General features: G+C 42.1%; 1 protein-coding gene across 1 annotated transcript in view; it reads right to left on the bottom strand.

Moving 5' to 3' along the window:
• LOC101697974 (butyrophilin subfamily 1 member A1) overlaps nucleotides 1-11,017 on the bottom strand; it is a 35,026-nt gene extending 24,009 nt beyond the window's left edge. Inside the window, exons 1-4 of the mRNA XM_087181081.1 lie at nucleotides 10,787-11,017; nucleotides 9,627-9,757; nucleotides 9,029-9,376; nucleotides 7,078-7,359 (exon numbers count right to left, since the gene is read on the bottom strand). Of these exons, the coding sequence (XP_087037207.1) occupies nucleotides 7,078-7,359; nucleotides 9,029-9,376; nucleotides 9,627-9,702 (706 nt within the window). The 5' untranslated portion in view covers nucleotides 9,703-9,757; nucleotides 10,787-11,017. The remainder of the gene's footprint in view (nucleotides 1-7,077; nucleotides 7,360-9,028; nucleotides 9,377-9,626; nucleotides 9,758-10,786) is intronic.
• Nucleotides 11,018-16,511: the final 5,494 nt, after the last annotated feature.

Raw genomic sequence — 16,511 nt, 5'->3', positions numbered from 1 at the left:
AGATCAGCATTACCTAAGCAGCTATGCTTATCACCTTAGTGGTTGATTACAGTTTAACTCACATTGTACCCACCTTATTATTTTGCTCTATAAACATTCTTGGAGAAATGCCCTCTGTGGCAACCCACTTTTGGGACAACCACACTCCTTTCTGCCACCCTCTATCTCTCAGGAGCTATCTCTCAATAAATCTTTCCTACTCTTAACCTCTGTTGTTTCTGGGGACACAAACTTGGCACATCTGACATCTAGCAGGTTGGGAGTTATATTTCCCTATATCAACAGCAGAATGAAAATTGAAGAGGAAGGATAAGGGAACCTGTGTATACAGCAACAGAAAGTAACTCAATCCGAAAAACCAAGAGAAGACTGTAATAAACAAAAACAACAGAGACTCAGGTCCTTTCTGCTTATAACAAAGGACTTCACTTTTGCATCATCAAGGAATATAAGAAAACAAACAGGACAGATCTGAAAAAGTACTAGAAGAAATAATGGCTGAAAGCTTCCTAAATTTGGCAAAAGAATGAAAGTTACAGTCAAGAAACTGGAAACCCAAATAAGATAAACCAAACCAATCACACTAAGACAGGTCATCATCCAACTTCTGAAAACTGAAGACCAAGAAAAAAAAAATTTTACAAGCAGTGAGACAGATGACACCTTACCTAAGAGGGGAAAATGATCTGAACAATGGTGGGTTTCTCATGTGAACTATGGAGGCCAGAAGGAGGTGGCATCAAGTGTTTCAAGTGCTAAAAAAGAAAACTCCTGTTAAACAAAACCCTTCAAGAAAGAGTATAAACAGATTTACAATATTACATGGAGACTTACCCTAAAAGAATGGCTAAAGGAAATTCTCTGAACAGAAACAAAAGAAACAGTGAAAGAAAAAATCTTGGACCATAAAGAGTGAAGAAAGAACCAACCAAGCAAAATGAGTAAATACAGTAGATTTTTCCACTTCTGAGTTTTCTTAAGTATTTGATATGTAAAGCAAAAATGTATAGCCGGAGATTTAGCTCAGTGGCACTGTGCCTGCCTTGCAAGTGCAAGGTCCTGAGTTCGATCCCCGGTACTACAAAAAAACAAATTTGTAGCACCACTTGATGTATATATATCATATGTATGTGGAAGTAGTCAGCACACTTTTATTATAAATGGGAGATGGTGAAGGTTCATAGAGGAAGGTTAGCATCAAAACTTTACTTGAACTGGTAAAATGATGACATCAGAAGACTGTGACAAATTTTGTATAAGTAATATAATAGAGGAACCACTAAGAAAACACTTATGCAAAGAGATACTCAAAAACACTAAAAAAAGCATATGGCGGGTGGAGGGTGAGGGGTGCATGGCTGTAATCTCAGAATCTGGGAAGCTGAGGCAGGACAATCACAGTGAATTCAAGGCCAGCCTGGGCTACACAGTAAGACCCTATCTCAAAAAACCCCCTCAAAAAACCCTCAAGACCAAAAAACACTAAAAATAAACCATAGACAACCCAATACAATAATTACATTAAATGCAAATGGTCTAAGTACATTAATTAAAATAAATCAGAGGAGCAGATTTAAAGAATTCCAATTATATATCATAGTGAAACTTATTTCAAATCTCACAAGGCAAGTGTGATGTCAACCTGATTGACTAGAGAGATGGCCTAGGACAATGGTGGTGAACCTATGGCATGCATGTCATTTATTTCTTTTAAGAGAAAAGATGTTAATGTATGGATTTTTTTTTCTAAACTAAAACCTCAGTATTCAGGTTTAATTGCAGTGTTGGCACTTTGCTATAAGTAAGTGGGTTTTTGAGCTGCAGTTTGAGCACTGTCTCTAAAAGGTTTGCCATCACTGGCCTAGGAGATTAGTAAAGCCGATTTCCGAGGCAGTCATGGGGCACAGCCTTGGGGACATTTCCTCAGCTCTCTCCTGCTATGTCTGGTTTCTGGCTGCAGTGCAGTGGGCTGCATTGCTCCGTCACACCTTCCTGCCATGATGTTTCTGCCTTGGGGTCAGCCAACCAAGAGCTGAAACCACGAACCAAAATAAACATTTTCTCCTCTAAGTTGGCTTGCTCAGGGCTTTTGGTCAGTGACAAAAATCTAAGTGACAAACCAAATTAGGAGTGAAAGGATGGAGAAAAGGAAAAAAATGGAAACAAAGTCTTTGTAAATAGGGAGGGATGGAGAGGTTGACGGGAGGGCAGGGGAATGGGGAAAAAATTAGAACCAAGATATATCACGTAAAGGTGCAAGTTCCCAGTGATGCATGTAACTGTATAGTATAACTAAAATGTACCAATAAACTTAATGAAAAGAAAAAAAAGAGTGAAAGGGCAGAAAAAGTTATATCATGCAAATGTTCATCAAAGCAAGAGCGAGCATAATATTAATAGATGAAGTAGACTTCAGATTAAAGAAAATGAACAGACACCTCTGGAGAGGCTTACTGTGTAAGGGTAAGTAGTCAGCCCACCAACAAGACAGCAACACTAACCATAAATACATCCAAGAAAAAAGCTGCAAAACATGTGAAGCCAAACCTGATAAAATTTAAAAGAGAAATAAATAAATCCACAATTATAGTTAAATACTTCAACATCCATAACTCAGCCATTAATAGAGCAAGTAGAGAGAACTTAACAAAACTATTCATCAAGACAGTCTAAACACCACATCCTGTATCAGCAGAATGAACTTTATTTTCAAGTATCTATGTATCAAGATCATATCCTGAGGCATAAAACTGCAACAAATTTAGTCACAGGTGTATTCTAACCATATGGAATCAATCTAGAAAGCAATAAAATCCTCAAACTCTTGGAAACTGAAGAGCAGACTTTTAAATAATCCATGGGCTAATAAGGAAGTCTCCAAGGAAGTTCAAAGTGTGTGTGCTTTTTCAAGCTGGCCTGGCAGGCCCAACAGGGAGGCTGCTCTCCTCTCACCAGACTGGGTACGCAGCAGACTAAGGGATATGCAGCTGCAGTGTCAGACTCAACAGCTAGTCACACTCATACACATCTGCGTCCAAGCAAGCCTGCCTCCCACCCCAGGAGGCTGGTTCCTCTTGTGTTCAGGAAAGGCCTCCCTCAGTACCTGCGCCAAGACCTTCTCATATGAGGAAACTTCTTTTTCAATACATATAACATATTTGATTCTACCCATCCCTCCTTCCTTATATTTCCCCACTTCCCCGTGACCTTCCTCTTGTCCTATGGTTCCACGTCATTAGTGGTCTTATCTAATGGTTCATACCATAGTGAGACAGGCTGGCCTTGAACACGTGATCCTTCAGCCTCAGCCTCCTGAGTGCTATGATTATAGGTGTGTGGCACCACTCCCTGCTACTTTCATGTCTCCGTAGGAAACTGAAGACACTTCAACTCTACTTTGTCTCAGTACTTTCCAACTCTTGGTCTTGTGTTCAGCTTCACCACCTATGTGTCTATATAGGCAATAAAATAATTCCCTCTGGCTATAGGTTCCATCTGACCCTCACTTGTTTCTGATCCTCAGGCAGAAGGGGAGTAGTAGGGCATCAGCATTTTTTCTGATCCAGCCTTTTGCTTGTCCTACTGCTGCATATGAGTAGAGCTGGACGAGTGCCTTCCCTTTGCTTGTGGCCGTAACCAGCAACTCTCACAGCTGGCAGCACAGTCCTCTGCAGCTCTGCTCAGCTCTTGACACAGGTAATGCAGTGTCCAAACAGAAAGTGACAGTGCTAAAAAGAGGAAAAGGAAAGCTAATAATCTAAGCTCCACTCAAGAACCTAGAAGGTAAAATAAACCCATATCAAAAAGGAAAGAGGGCTGGGGATTTAGCTCAGTGGAGCCACCACCTGCCTCACAAGCACAAGGTCCTGAGTTCGATCCCCAGCACCAAAACAAAAAAAAAAAAAAGAGAGAAGGAAGACCTTGTGTTTGCAAGGCAGGTGTGGTGCCACTGAGCTAAATTCCCAGCCCATGAAGATGATTCTTTATGTCAAAAAATTGAGAATAAAGCTGGTATGTACACTCTCCTCATTCTTACCCACATAATGCAAGAGATTCCTGCTGGTGCTGTGAACAGAAAGGAAATAAAGGCCAACAGATTCGAAGAAAGGAAGAACTAAAACAACCCCTGGGCTGAGGATATGGTTCAGTGGTAGAGCACTTGCCTAGAATGCATGAGGCCCTGGGTTCAATCCTCAGCAGTACATAAAAACAAAATAAAATAAACTGTACCTTTTGTATATGACATAATTATTTACAAAGAAATGCCCAAGAACACCAACAAAAAACCTTTCTGGAATTAAAAACTGAATTCAGTAAGGTCACAGGACAGAAATAAACAATGAAAAAATATGTTTCAGATTTTATAAGTGGAAAACTATAGAATGGTATGCAAGTCATGTATGGTCCAATATAGTTAACAGCTAGACTGGAAAATACAGAGGTGAGAGATGGTCAACAGGCACTTGGAGGCTGGCCCTGGACCTCAACAGAGACTGAAGGAGAGAGGCAGTTCTAAGAACCAGTTTCACATGTGTGCTATGTAAATCCACAGGCTGGCTCTCTAAAGTGGAGATGAGTGGACGCGATATTAGAGAACATTTGGTCTTCCTTTTGTCTGTTTCTTGGAATCTCAAGAGTGGTTAAGACTGTTGGTTGGTTTTCTTTGGTGCTGGGGATGGTGCTGCTGGTGCCACACCCCTGAGCTGAATTGTTAGCACAACAGTTGTTGCTTTTTTTTTTTTGGTACTGAATCCAGGACCTTCACAGAGGTATGCCTGCAGCACTTTTTAGAATTTTTTCTTTTGAGACTGGGTTTCCATATGTCATTTAGTTTCCTAGGCTGGGGTCAAACTCTCAAACCTCAGGTCTCAGCTTCCCAGACTGCTGGGATTACAGGCACGCACCACCATGTCGAGTTCAAGCAGGTTATCTTTTCAGAACATTTGGAATATGCCACCAGAGATGACTATGAGATTTTAAGAGTCTTTGTGTTCCTTTCTCATAATTAGTTTCTAAGAATATGCAGCTGGCAAGTTTCTTCTTTTACACTGTCCTCCTTCCACCAAATCCCAACCTCTACAAGCCCTTCCCCTCTGCCTTCCAGGTCCCCAGCACCACCTGCTCACAGGCCACCAGGCCAAGGTCCCAAGTGCCTTTTGTACACTAATGATAGGACACTACAGAGCTTTGGGATGGGTGGCTGGTCTCCTGATCTCCTCAGAGTTGTAGGCACAGTTAGAGGGCTGGAACTTTCAGCCCCATTCTCACCCCCAGGAGGAGAAGCTGAAGGAAAATGGGATGATGACCAGAGGAGAACCCTAAAAGGTGCATCAAGTGGGATCCTTGGAGAATACTTATATCAGGATGGAGAAAGATGAATTACGAAAGCTATAAGAAAAATGTGTTCAAAGAGAAACAGAAAAATGAGATGTTCTGGATGATATATTTGGAGACAGTTTCTAAAAGGAAGGAACAGTTATCAAGGCCAGACATATCAAGAGAAAAGAGGGGTAAGATATAACTGAACAGAATTAGGGAAACAGTTGAGCCTTTGAGGGGAATTTCAATGAAAGGATGTGGAGTCTGTGAATGTTAGTGATCACTGGAAAGTCTGAAGGAAAATGGACAAAGACATTTGTTTCCTTGTTAGAAATTAAAATGAAGCCAGATGTGGTGGTGCATGTCTGTTGTAATCCCAGCACTCAGGAGGCTGAGGCAGGAAGACTGCTGCAAGTTGGAGGCCAGTCTGGGCTACATAGAGAGTTTAAACTCAGCCTGACAAGACTCTGTTTCAAAAAAGAAGGCAAAACAAACAAACAAAATGAACAGTGAGGAGGTTAGGGGTGGAACTCAATGGTAGAGCAGTTGCCTAGAGTGTGTGAGGACTGGGTTCAACCCAACACAGAAAACAAAACAAAACAGGAATTTCCATTCTGTGAAATATGAAGGATCTATCATCAACAGTAAGGCCTCTTGAAGGTGAATGGGAGGAGAAATCAAAGAATAAGACACAACTAAAATCCACGGGGGACAGGAGTAAATCATGTGACTTCTGGGGAGTAACTGAGATGACTGGCCTCCCCGAGGACCTTGACAACTTGCACAAAGGTCTAACAAAGGGTGAGAGCTAAGGATGATTTAGAAAATGAGAAAAATAATATAGAATTTGTGGACTTCGAAGAAAGAAACCTCTGTACCAAAAATGGACAATATCCATTGATAATGTTTACTAATTAGCCTCTGTATATAAGTATTTGAGTCATATACAAATACTTCTATACTTTAAATCACCTCAAGACTATTTCCAACACCCAAAATAATGAAAATGATATATAAAGTTATTAGACTGTACAGTAAGTCCTCGATTTATGAACAAGTTCTGTTCCAGGACAACATTCATAAGTTAGATTCCTTTGTGAGTTTGACAAAGTACATCTTATGTACCTTACATACAATGTAAAGCATAAAAAAAAAAGACACACACACAAATACTGTAAATAATGTTTCCGGACATCCTGGGCTCTGATTGAGCAGTGTACTACTGTACACTATCACACTGTACAGTAAGCACACAGCAGCACAACTGTGACAATGTTGGGCAGACACAGAGCTACTTTCTTGATTTGTTTACATCTATGAATGTTCAGAATTTGAGGACCATTAGTTTCTGTGAAAGTTTGCAACTTGAATGTTTGGAGGTTGGAGACTTACTGTATTGTTTCAGGAATGACAAAAAAGTCTGTGTATGTTTGGTACAGATGTGAATGTTTTCCCTCAAGTTTTCTACCCATAGTTTGTTGAATCTATGGATACAGAACTCAAGGATACGAGGGTTGAGTATTTTCTAAGAGTCATAAAAAGCTAGCATTTCTCTAAGATCTATACAGACTTTATACCTTCAAAATTCTTACAAATCTGGTAACATTTCTAGGGTTTCCCTCAAGCCATCAAGCAAGAGACTTTGCAGAGCTGAGGGAAAAGTAGACAACTTTGTCAAGAAGTCACACCTGAGCAGGGGTCCCGGGTGCTGTGGTCCTGAAGCTGTGTCAACACAGGAGGCAGCCCTGTCCCACTGACCTGATAGAGAAATCCCTACTTCCTTCTGCTGGCCTAGGAGCAGGTTTCGGATGCAGCAGGACACATTCTCCAGGGAGGTGTCTCTGATGATCACTGAAGCTGCCACGGTGAAAAGACCGTCTTGGTCAGGACTCTTGGACTCAGATGTGGACAGAAACTTCTCCCCTGTGGGAGTTCTCCACTGCACATGGGGCTCTGGGTACCACCCCACAGAGGTGCACTGGAGCCAGATCTCTCCACTTTCCTGAACTTCCATACCGATGTGAGGGTCAGAGCCCAGGGCTGTGGAGAGAGAGGTGGCTTTAATCTTTCAGCGGTTACCCTCCTGGAACCCTTATAACCACAGGACTACAGTATTTATAGAGAATCACAGTAACCAAAACAGGAATAGAGATATCTCAATTCCTCATTTCAAAGGGAACTTAGGTACCAATAAAATAAAATGACATTTCACACACCACATCAAAAAGATACCTTGTGGGCATCAGGAACAAGTCCACCCCTAAAGGATGGATGGGCATTTGAGGTGGCCTTTAAAATGCAGACAGAGTTGTATAGACAGACATGAGAAGTATTCTTTCAGGAAGTGGGAACAGCAAGTCCAAAGGCTTAGAGGGGCCAAGAGGCATAGGCTGGGAACTCTTGCGGTGGAAAGGAGCCCTGTTATTGGAAGTGAGGGCAGAAGGCTGGAATAGGCAGAACACATAGTGTATTGTGGGATAGGCAAGAACTGGAGAAAGGAAAATTGTTTCCTGAGCTTTTCTCTGGGTGACTATGGGAGAAGAAGTGGAATCACAGTAGAAGACTCAGTGTTCCTTTGTTGTAATATTTTTTCAGGGGTTCCCTTAAATGGGTTCTACTTCAGACTCCTCATACTACTTTTTTTTTCCTTTGGTACTGGGGATCGAACTTAGGACCTTGTGCTTATGAGGCAGGCACAGTGCCACTGCTAAATCCCCGGCCCTTAAATTACTACTTTGGAGGCTTCACTTTTCTGCTTGCTTCTTTTCTTATAACTCTGTAGGGCATAGAAGATACTTGATAGTTTCGCAGCTAATCCATTGGGCACCTGCCCAAATATATAAATATAGATCTTTTGTAAATGCGAAGGGGACCAAGAGGGAGGAGGGAAGGGGAAGAAAAAAGAATCAGAGTTATTATGTACATGTACCAACTCCCCACAATGGAAGTAATCATTATGTACTACAAACATGTACTAAGAAAAACTAAACAAGTACCCAGGCATGTTGGTGCATATCTATATTCCCAGCAGTTGGGAAGTTGAGGCAGGAGGATTACCTTGAGTTGGAGACCAGGCTGAATTACAGAGCAAGACCCTGTCTCAAAAAAAACCCAATAGGGCCGGGGATTTAGCTCAGTGGTTTCGCTGCCTGCTGCACAATCGCAAGGACCCGAGCTTGATCCTCGGTACCAAAAAAACCCCACACACACAAAAAAAACAACCAACCAAACAAACAAACAAAAAAACCAACCAAAACCAAAAAACCCCAAAAAAGGCCACTAAAAAAGTACATATACGTATCTACATGAATGTATATTTCTGTCAAGAGATTTAACAAATTTTACTATTTTTAAAATTGGGTCTGTGACTCACAGAAGAGCCACAGCTTTGTGTTGTCAAGTTTCTAGGTTCTTAAAAGTACTTGTCAAGATAATCGTTTCTCCCTACATATAAAAGCACAGGGACCAACATAAGCTGCTGCCATAGAGGTTCCACTGTCATGGAGCTGAGATACAGGCTTCACCAAGACATTTTTAAAATCCCAGCTAAAAGTAAATATTAAAAGGCACTGCAGTAATTTATACATTAAGTTTCTGAGTAACTTCTAATCACAGCAGTAATGCCTCACCATAATATTACGCTTGTACAGTTTATAAACCACTTTCACCCCTTAAGTGTCCCCCAAGAAGCGAAAACCCATCCACTCACCAGCCACTCTCAGCTGTAGGAAGGCCTCTCCACGGACTTGGTCATCTCTGAAGGAGCACCCGTACACCCCTTCATCAAAGGTCCTGATGCCATGTATCCTCAGCATTGCATGCCCTGCAGTGATGTTTTCTGTGACCAGTGTCACCCTCCCCTGGTACTCGGGCATCTGCTCTCCCTCCTGCTCTTGCCCATCTTGGTGCACCAACACAGCCGGAGAGAATGTATTCCGGAACCACCGAAGTTCCATGTGCTCAGCACTCATACTTGGTGAAAGATAACAGGGCAGCTCAGAGTCTTCACCCAATAAGGCCAGGATAGGCTCCAGAGGTCCAAGGACTTCAAAAGGAGCTGCCCCCCCCCCAAAACAAAACAAAAAGCAGGATATGGGTGAGGTGATAGAACTGTAGACTGACAGGAACTGAGCCCAGCCAAAAAGCAGACTTGCTCATGCTGTTTCTCACTTTCAGGTATCCACCTGGCTCATAGTGGATCCCTGCATCTCACCTGGGAAGAACCTTTGTGATGACTTGTATTTGCAGAAGCATTTCAACCCAGTGGGCTGGAGCAGGGAAAGAGTTGGGGAAGAAGGGAGACCTACCTGTATCCAGTGTGGGCAGCTGCAGGAGCATAAGGGTAAGCAGACACCCAAGGAGGAAGTTTGAGAAAACGGCCATCCACGTCCTTTCTGGAGCAGGAGGATACAGACATGAGTCTACTAGGAACTTCAGCCTAGAGATGAATGGTCAGGAAGTAACTATGCGGTTGGGAGGCCCTCTTTTCCACAGGCCTCCAACAGGTCTTTCCAACAGGGAAGGCTCTGGTGATTTGCATCTAAAGCCCATCTCCAATACCTCCTCTTCAGTGAGGATTTTCAGTTCTCACTGACATCAGCACCTGCCTACTCATCTAAGTTTGTATAAAACAACAAATTAGACCATAAAACCCAAAATGAAACATGGAAGAAGGCAGGCATTGTATACATTAATGGGCTGCAGATAAATGAATTAATCTTGGATCACTACACTAAAAAAGGTTTTCTTCCAAATACAATAATTTGTCATATGCTTTCAGCAATCTGTCAGGAAATTCAGCTTAGAAAATGGCTGGAAAAATGGACTTCACAAAAGAAATGAGCCGGAAAAAGATAAAAAGATGGGTGGTCACAAGGTCAGAAGGGGAACTTGTGGCAGGGGCCAGGTTTATTACATTGGGGCACTCAAGTTGCTTGGGTGAGGGGCTGCACACACAATGGGGAATTAAGGCACCTGGAAAATACGGAGTTTAAAAGAATTTACAACGTGCACATAAATCTTTACAGCATTATTTCCCCGTTATGGGGGACTGAACCCAGGGCCTTCATACTGAGCTACATCCTCAGTCTCCCCCGCCTCTATTTTTGAGACGTAGTCTGATGAAGTTGCCCAGACAGGACTCAACCTTGAGATCCACCTACCTTAGCCTCTCAGAGGGCTGGGATTACAGGCCTGTGCCCTCATGCCCAGTCTAAGGGATATCTGCTTTTGGAATCCTTTTGAATACAATCGAGAGATAACCAGGAGCTATTCTGAGCCATATTTTTGCTTAAGATCGTAATTTGTCCCTAGCGCATGCAGCTGGCAGGCTTCACTTGTCACGCTGTTCTCCTCTCTTCAGATCCCACCCGCGCGTGTCCTCTCCCTTTGAACCCCGGCCGGCCCCCGCCTCTCAGCTTCCCAGCCCTGTCTTCAGCTGTGCTCTGCGCCGATCTCCCCCACGTACGTTTCGGGACTCCATTTGAAAATCACGGCCTGCAGAACCAAGGCAAGCGACAGCTCCTCATTGTTAAAAGTAGGTTAATAAGTTAAATTTAGCAGCTTAATTGAGCAAAGCAGCACTGGGAAACAAGGAGCCCGTCATCCATGCAGGAGCCGAAAGCCGGAAACTCACAAGTAATACGGAACTGACGCTAATGCAGGAAGCTGCAAGCTAGGCCTGACAAAAAAGGCTGTGGTTGGCTGGGGCTCGGCTACTGTGATTCGCTGAGCTCCGTTTACGCAAGAATGTTGTTGCGGTCCCTCACGCAAGCACTCAACTACGGAGGCATCCTCAGGCCAAATTTAGCTTGGAGCATGTGTTGTAGGCTTACTTTGAGAAACTGTAATGGAATTTTTTTCAGACAAATTAATTTTCTGATTGCCTCAAAAGTGATAGTGTTTCTTATCAGTTGCTAGGCGGTAAAACCCTGGGGAAAGTTAAGTGAAAACTGAACCTGCCTTGAATTATACACAATGAAGAAAAATTCCAGCCCTGCCTCTGTGTGAATTTACTGTTTGATTCATTAATATATGTGTATAATCAGTATTTCTTGAAATTCAACTGTTTTATGTCTTAAAATAGAAGCATCCGCTGAACTCAGTAGAAAAAGTTTTTAGTGGGTCGAGAGGAAAATTTGTATTGTGTGTATCATTTTAATTAAAATTATACGGTGGCAATTGCTAGCATCTGCTTTTATATAAATAGGCGCAAGAGGAGGTTCTCACTTTTTTACTCTACAGCCAATGAAGTATGAAAGGAGTAGAAACAGACCAATTTCATCTATTTCAGTTATCTCCAGAATTTAAGTCTCAGATTCATTACCAAATTATGTAATTTTCTGGTTTCCAGAGACAGTGCTTCCACTGATTTTTTGGTATGTTCTTTATTTTTCATAAAATTATTTTGGGTGTTAGTGAGCACTTTCATTTACCCTCCCTACTTTCTACTACATGGTACTTTATTATTATGTATATTTTTTCTAGTACTGGGGATTGAACCTAGGACCTTGGCACAGAGCTATATTCCTAGCTCTTTTTTATTTTGAGTCAGGGTCTCATTAAATCTCTAAATTTTCCAGGCTGGGCTTAAATTTACAATCCTTTTGCCTCAGCCTCCTAGAGTGCTGGGATTACCGATGTTCACTACCACACCCGGCTACTATATTGTATTATATTGTGTATTTTTTACTTTTTTTTTTTGAGACAGGGTCTCATTATATAGTTCAGGCTGGCCTTGAACTCCGAGTAATCCTCCTGCTGAAGCCTCCCAAATTGGGATTATAGGCATGCACCGCTATGCCCAGCTACATTGTGTATTTTTATATTTCTCACTCTGCCAGTATAGTATGCTCTGTGTAATTTATTTTTTTATTTATTTGAGACAGAGCCTTTCTGTGTAGTTCAGGTTGGACTTGAACTCACTGTGTAGCCTAGGCTGGCCTCAAACTCCTGGTGATCCTCCTGCTTTAGCCTCCCAAGTGCTGGGATTGAGTATAGTAATGACGTTAAACTTTGAGTAGACTGAATAGTGTCTTTGTAAGGGTTCCTTGGGACAAACAAACATTGGGACTTAGTATTTGCAACATTTTGGGTCATAAACCAAAAATAAGTCTGCCCTTTAGTTCATATATGGTCATAAAACAGACTCCTAATGTAATTAAAGCTCCTAAGAAATAGCTGTAACTATGGCTGAGTTTGAATTTAGGTTCTTGGTAGAGATGGCTGGTCTTCAGTAAATCTACTCAACCACACCCACAACTATGCTAATCCAATTAGGGAGTTTACACAGTTAACACACACCCATGATCCAGTCACTCCCTAGAGCCCTACCTACAAGCTAATGAGGCTTTGGGGAGGGGAATCTTGATACAAGCTAGAATACCCACTTCACCCTGTTTTAAATTCCAACTTCTGATATTCCTTATCCTGGTTTATTTATCTCCTGAGGATTTACCACCGTTCAACACACACAGCATACATTTAACTTTTTAATTCTGTTTCTGTCTCCTACCAGAAGGTAGGTCTGTGTGAAGGGAAACTTTCTGTTTTGTTCACTCTTCTGTGCCCCCTAGCTTCTGCAACACTGACCATTAATCATATCATGCTCATGGATCATTGTTGAATGAATAGATAAGTCTGAGGGAGGGAGTAGGGTTCCCAGATGTGGGAGAAGGACTTGTGTAACACAGGAGAAAAGACACCCGCTCCACTGAAAGTGAAAGAAGCCAATCAGGAGGAGTGGGTGCAGAAGGTGGGACTGGAAGTGCAGGACCTCTTCCTTCTCCTATTTTCTCTCTGAAGTTGTACACTGTACTGTCATCTGAGATGTGAGAAGAGGATGTGCTAACAAGGATGAGCTATACTCTGCATGGGGTGCTCAGAGTACATGGTCTGCTTTCTGCTAGGTCTCCTGCCTGTCCTATTTTCCATCTTTGCTCTGACCACACGGGCCTCTTCAGGTTCCATCAATGGTCACTTTATCTTGTTTTGAGGCTCCTGTGCTTTGCTGTCCCCACTGCTCAGTTACCCACCCCCACCCCGGCCCTCACCCCAGGTGATTCTCTCTGTCTTCAAGTCTCAGCAAAGCCATCACCTTTCCAGAAGGCCCTCCCCAGACTTGCCCTGAAAGTAGTCCCACCCACAGGCCTCCGTAACATCATCCTGTTTACTTCATTCCTGGCACCACACACAATCTGAGTTCTTCCTCATTTGTTTACTCCTAATTACAAGTTAACTCCAATAAGATAAGGAATCCTTCTGGTGCTTACACCGTTGCTTCTGCATAGTGGGCACATTATAGGTGTGGAACTCACTGTGAAATGTTCTGAGTTTGATTCCTAGTACCAAAAAAATTAAAAAAATTTTAAAAACCCAAAAAAAGGAAGAAGACTGCCTGACATGTTTTCTATTTGAATGATTAGATAATGAATAGCATAGCATTGGGTTCATGTCTACTTTCAATAAACACTTAAAATATATCAATTATATGTTTGGAAGGCACTTAAAACAAGATATGGTTTATTAAGTAAGAATACTACTTTCCTTGAACAAAAAGTATCACTTTAACTTGCGAGACTCCAGTATATTACTGTTAACTGGGGATTACATATATTTGCTTTGAGAACTCAAAGACATAGCTTAAGGTATACAAACTCTCTTAAAACTTTATTTTAGGGCTAAGGTTATAGCGCAGTGGTAGAACACTTTCATAGCATGCATAAGGCCCTAGGTTTAATCACTGGCACCATTAGAAAACAATTTACGGAGCACTGAAGATCTATAAAATCTTTAATATAAGCAATTGTTAGCAATATTTGAGTCGTTACAATCTAATGCTTTTAGTTTAAAATGTCCAAATAATAATATAACAATAGTACCATTCACTGCAGTGGACAGACTGTCTGTGTCCTACCCAATTTATGTGTTGTAATTAATCTCCAATGTGGAAGCACTGGGAGGTGGGGCCTTTGGGAGGTGATCAGGTCATGAGGGTGGATCCCATATGAATGGAAGGTACCCTTACAAACAAGATTTTAGCCAGGTGTGATGCCTGTGATCCCAGCACTTAGGAGGCTGAGGCAGGAGGATCATGGTGAGTTTGAGGCCAGCCTGAACTACATAGTGAGACCCCGTCTCAAAAAAAAAAAAGAGAGATCTTAAAGAACTCCTTTACCCCTTCCACTATGTGAGGACCCAGCAAAGACTATGGGCCAGGTACCTAGTCTGATTGCGCCTTGATCTTGGATTTTTCAACTTCCACAACTGTGAGGTATAAATTTCTGTTGTTTATGGGCCACCCAGTCTATGGTATTTTTGTTGTAGCAGCTTGAATGGACTAAAACATGCCCATATACAACCCAGTCTTCCATCTTAGCAAACCAACTTGGTCCTTTCTATTGTGAGTCCATTTGCAGCTGTATTAATAAAGTTTTGGACTTAAAATTTTTTTTCAGGGCCAGGGATTTAGCTCATTGGTTTTGCCGCCTGCTGTGCAGGCACAAGGACCCGAGTTCCATCTCCGGTATTTAAAAAAAACATTTTTTTCAGCCCAGTTTTACAATTAGATTACTAAATTATCATAAATTTAAAGCACTATCATGTAAGTCAGCATTTTAGATGCATAATTTAACTTTAGGATTATCTACCCTGGTTCTTAAAATATGGATTGAGGATTTCTGGGAGTCTCTGAGACAGTTTCAAGGGTCTGAAATTTTAATACTTTTTCACAATAATATAAGGTATTATCTGTTATCTTCACTTTCATTCTTTCACTCCTACACACTACTGTTTACTAGGTCCTTTACTATTGGAATCCGGGCTAGCCTTGAACTCAAAGTAATCTTCCTGCCTCAGCCTCCTGAGTGCTGAGATTACAGGCTTGCAGGCTTGCACCACCACACCTGGGTTCCCAGGTCCTTTTTGACCTTTGATGTCCCAAAAGATTAAATGCAAAGGCAGATATGAGAATCTATCTTTCATTAAGTCAGGAATTAGATTTGTGAAAAGTTAGATAATTCCACACTTTTTAATGAAATCAATATTGCTTTAGAAACAAATTACTTTTCCTAAGACATGCTGTTTTTATTAACCTATAGTTGGTTTATATAAATGTAGTTGGTTTGATATAAATAAATAAATACATTTAAAATTTTCTCAGTTTCAATCTCAAATACCATAAGTAATAATAGACATTAACACAAAAGAACAAAAGCGATTTCAGGTCCTCAATGAAGCCATCTTGAGACCAAGAACATTGACACTAAATCTGAGCCTTGTGGTTGACAATTCAGCCAGGACCTAAAATCTCAAGCCACTCTCGGAGGATGAGATGAACTTCCTGTTTGTTGCAAGAATGCCCAATCCAGGCCAAATCCAAATGCATTATTTTTCATTCTTTTGCATCCCAGGTCTGGGCCCACAGTTATGTGGTCTGGAAATCTTGGGGTTTGGGTGAAAATGGATGGTCAGCTCCAGAAACCCCATAGTAGCTGTAATGGTAGGCCTTAACTGCAACCTCTGTCTCCTCTCAGTTCTCTAGTCCACTTCTTCTGTCTGTCATTGTCTTTATCCTCCACATCAGAGTTCTGTGGTTTCCTCCTTCCTCTTATATCCTGGTGCATCCCACTGCCCTCACCCATGTTCGCAGTGTAGTAGTTGGCTCAACCTCATCACCCTGGTATTGAAGCAGCAATACTTCTGCCCATTGCCTCTCACACGTCCTTTCCAGCTGCAAGCTGTATAACAGCAGCAGTTCCTTAAGAAGATTGTGCCTGCCCCATACTTCCAGGCACCTCAGCTACTAAAGCCACAGTCTAGAGAGGGAGAGAACTGGGCCTGGGCCTGGGCCTGAACTGGGTGTGAAGCAGCTGGACGATCCTCTCTGCTGTGACCAGAGGGAAGAAGGGCCCATTTGCATCAGATGGTGCAGTGCCACAGTAATGGAGAAGGCCTTGGCTTCCCTAAATGGCTGTGAGACTGGAAAACTGGCCCTGCAGAAGGTAGCAGGTCCTTGGCCTGTATAGGATTAGGCTACCCTCAGGCACTGTGACTCCCTGGGCCCCTGTGAACCCCAGGGTCCTCCTGTCTGGGAACAGGAAATACTTCAGGCCCTGTTCTCATCTGCATTTAATATTGCTTGCTACTTTTTTTTTTGAGACAGGGTCTCACTAATTCAGGCTGGCCTTGAACTC

Source organism: Heterocephalus glaber, unplaced genomic scaffold, assembly GCF_053883595.1.
Source record: "Heterocephalus glaber isolate CG9 unplaced genomic scaffold, H.glaber_assembly_v1.0 deba00001472, whole genome shotgun sequence".
In the NCBI taxonomy this organism is placed as follows: Eukaryota; Metazoa; Chordata; class Mammalia; order Rodentia; family Bathyergidae; genus Heterocephalus; species Heterocephalus glaber.
Note: the sequence above shows the minus strand (reverse complement) of the source record. Positions and strands in the feature narration are given on the sequence as shown.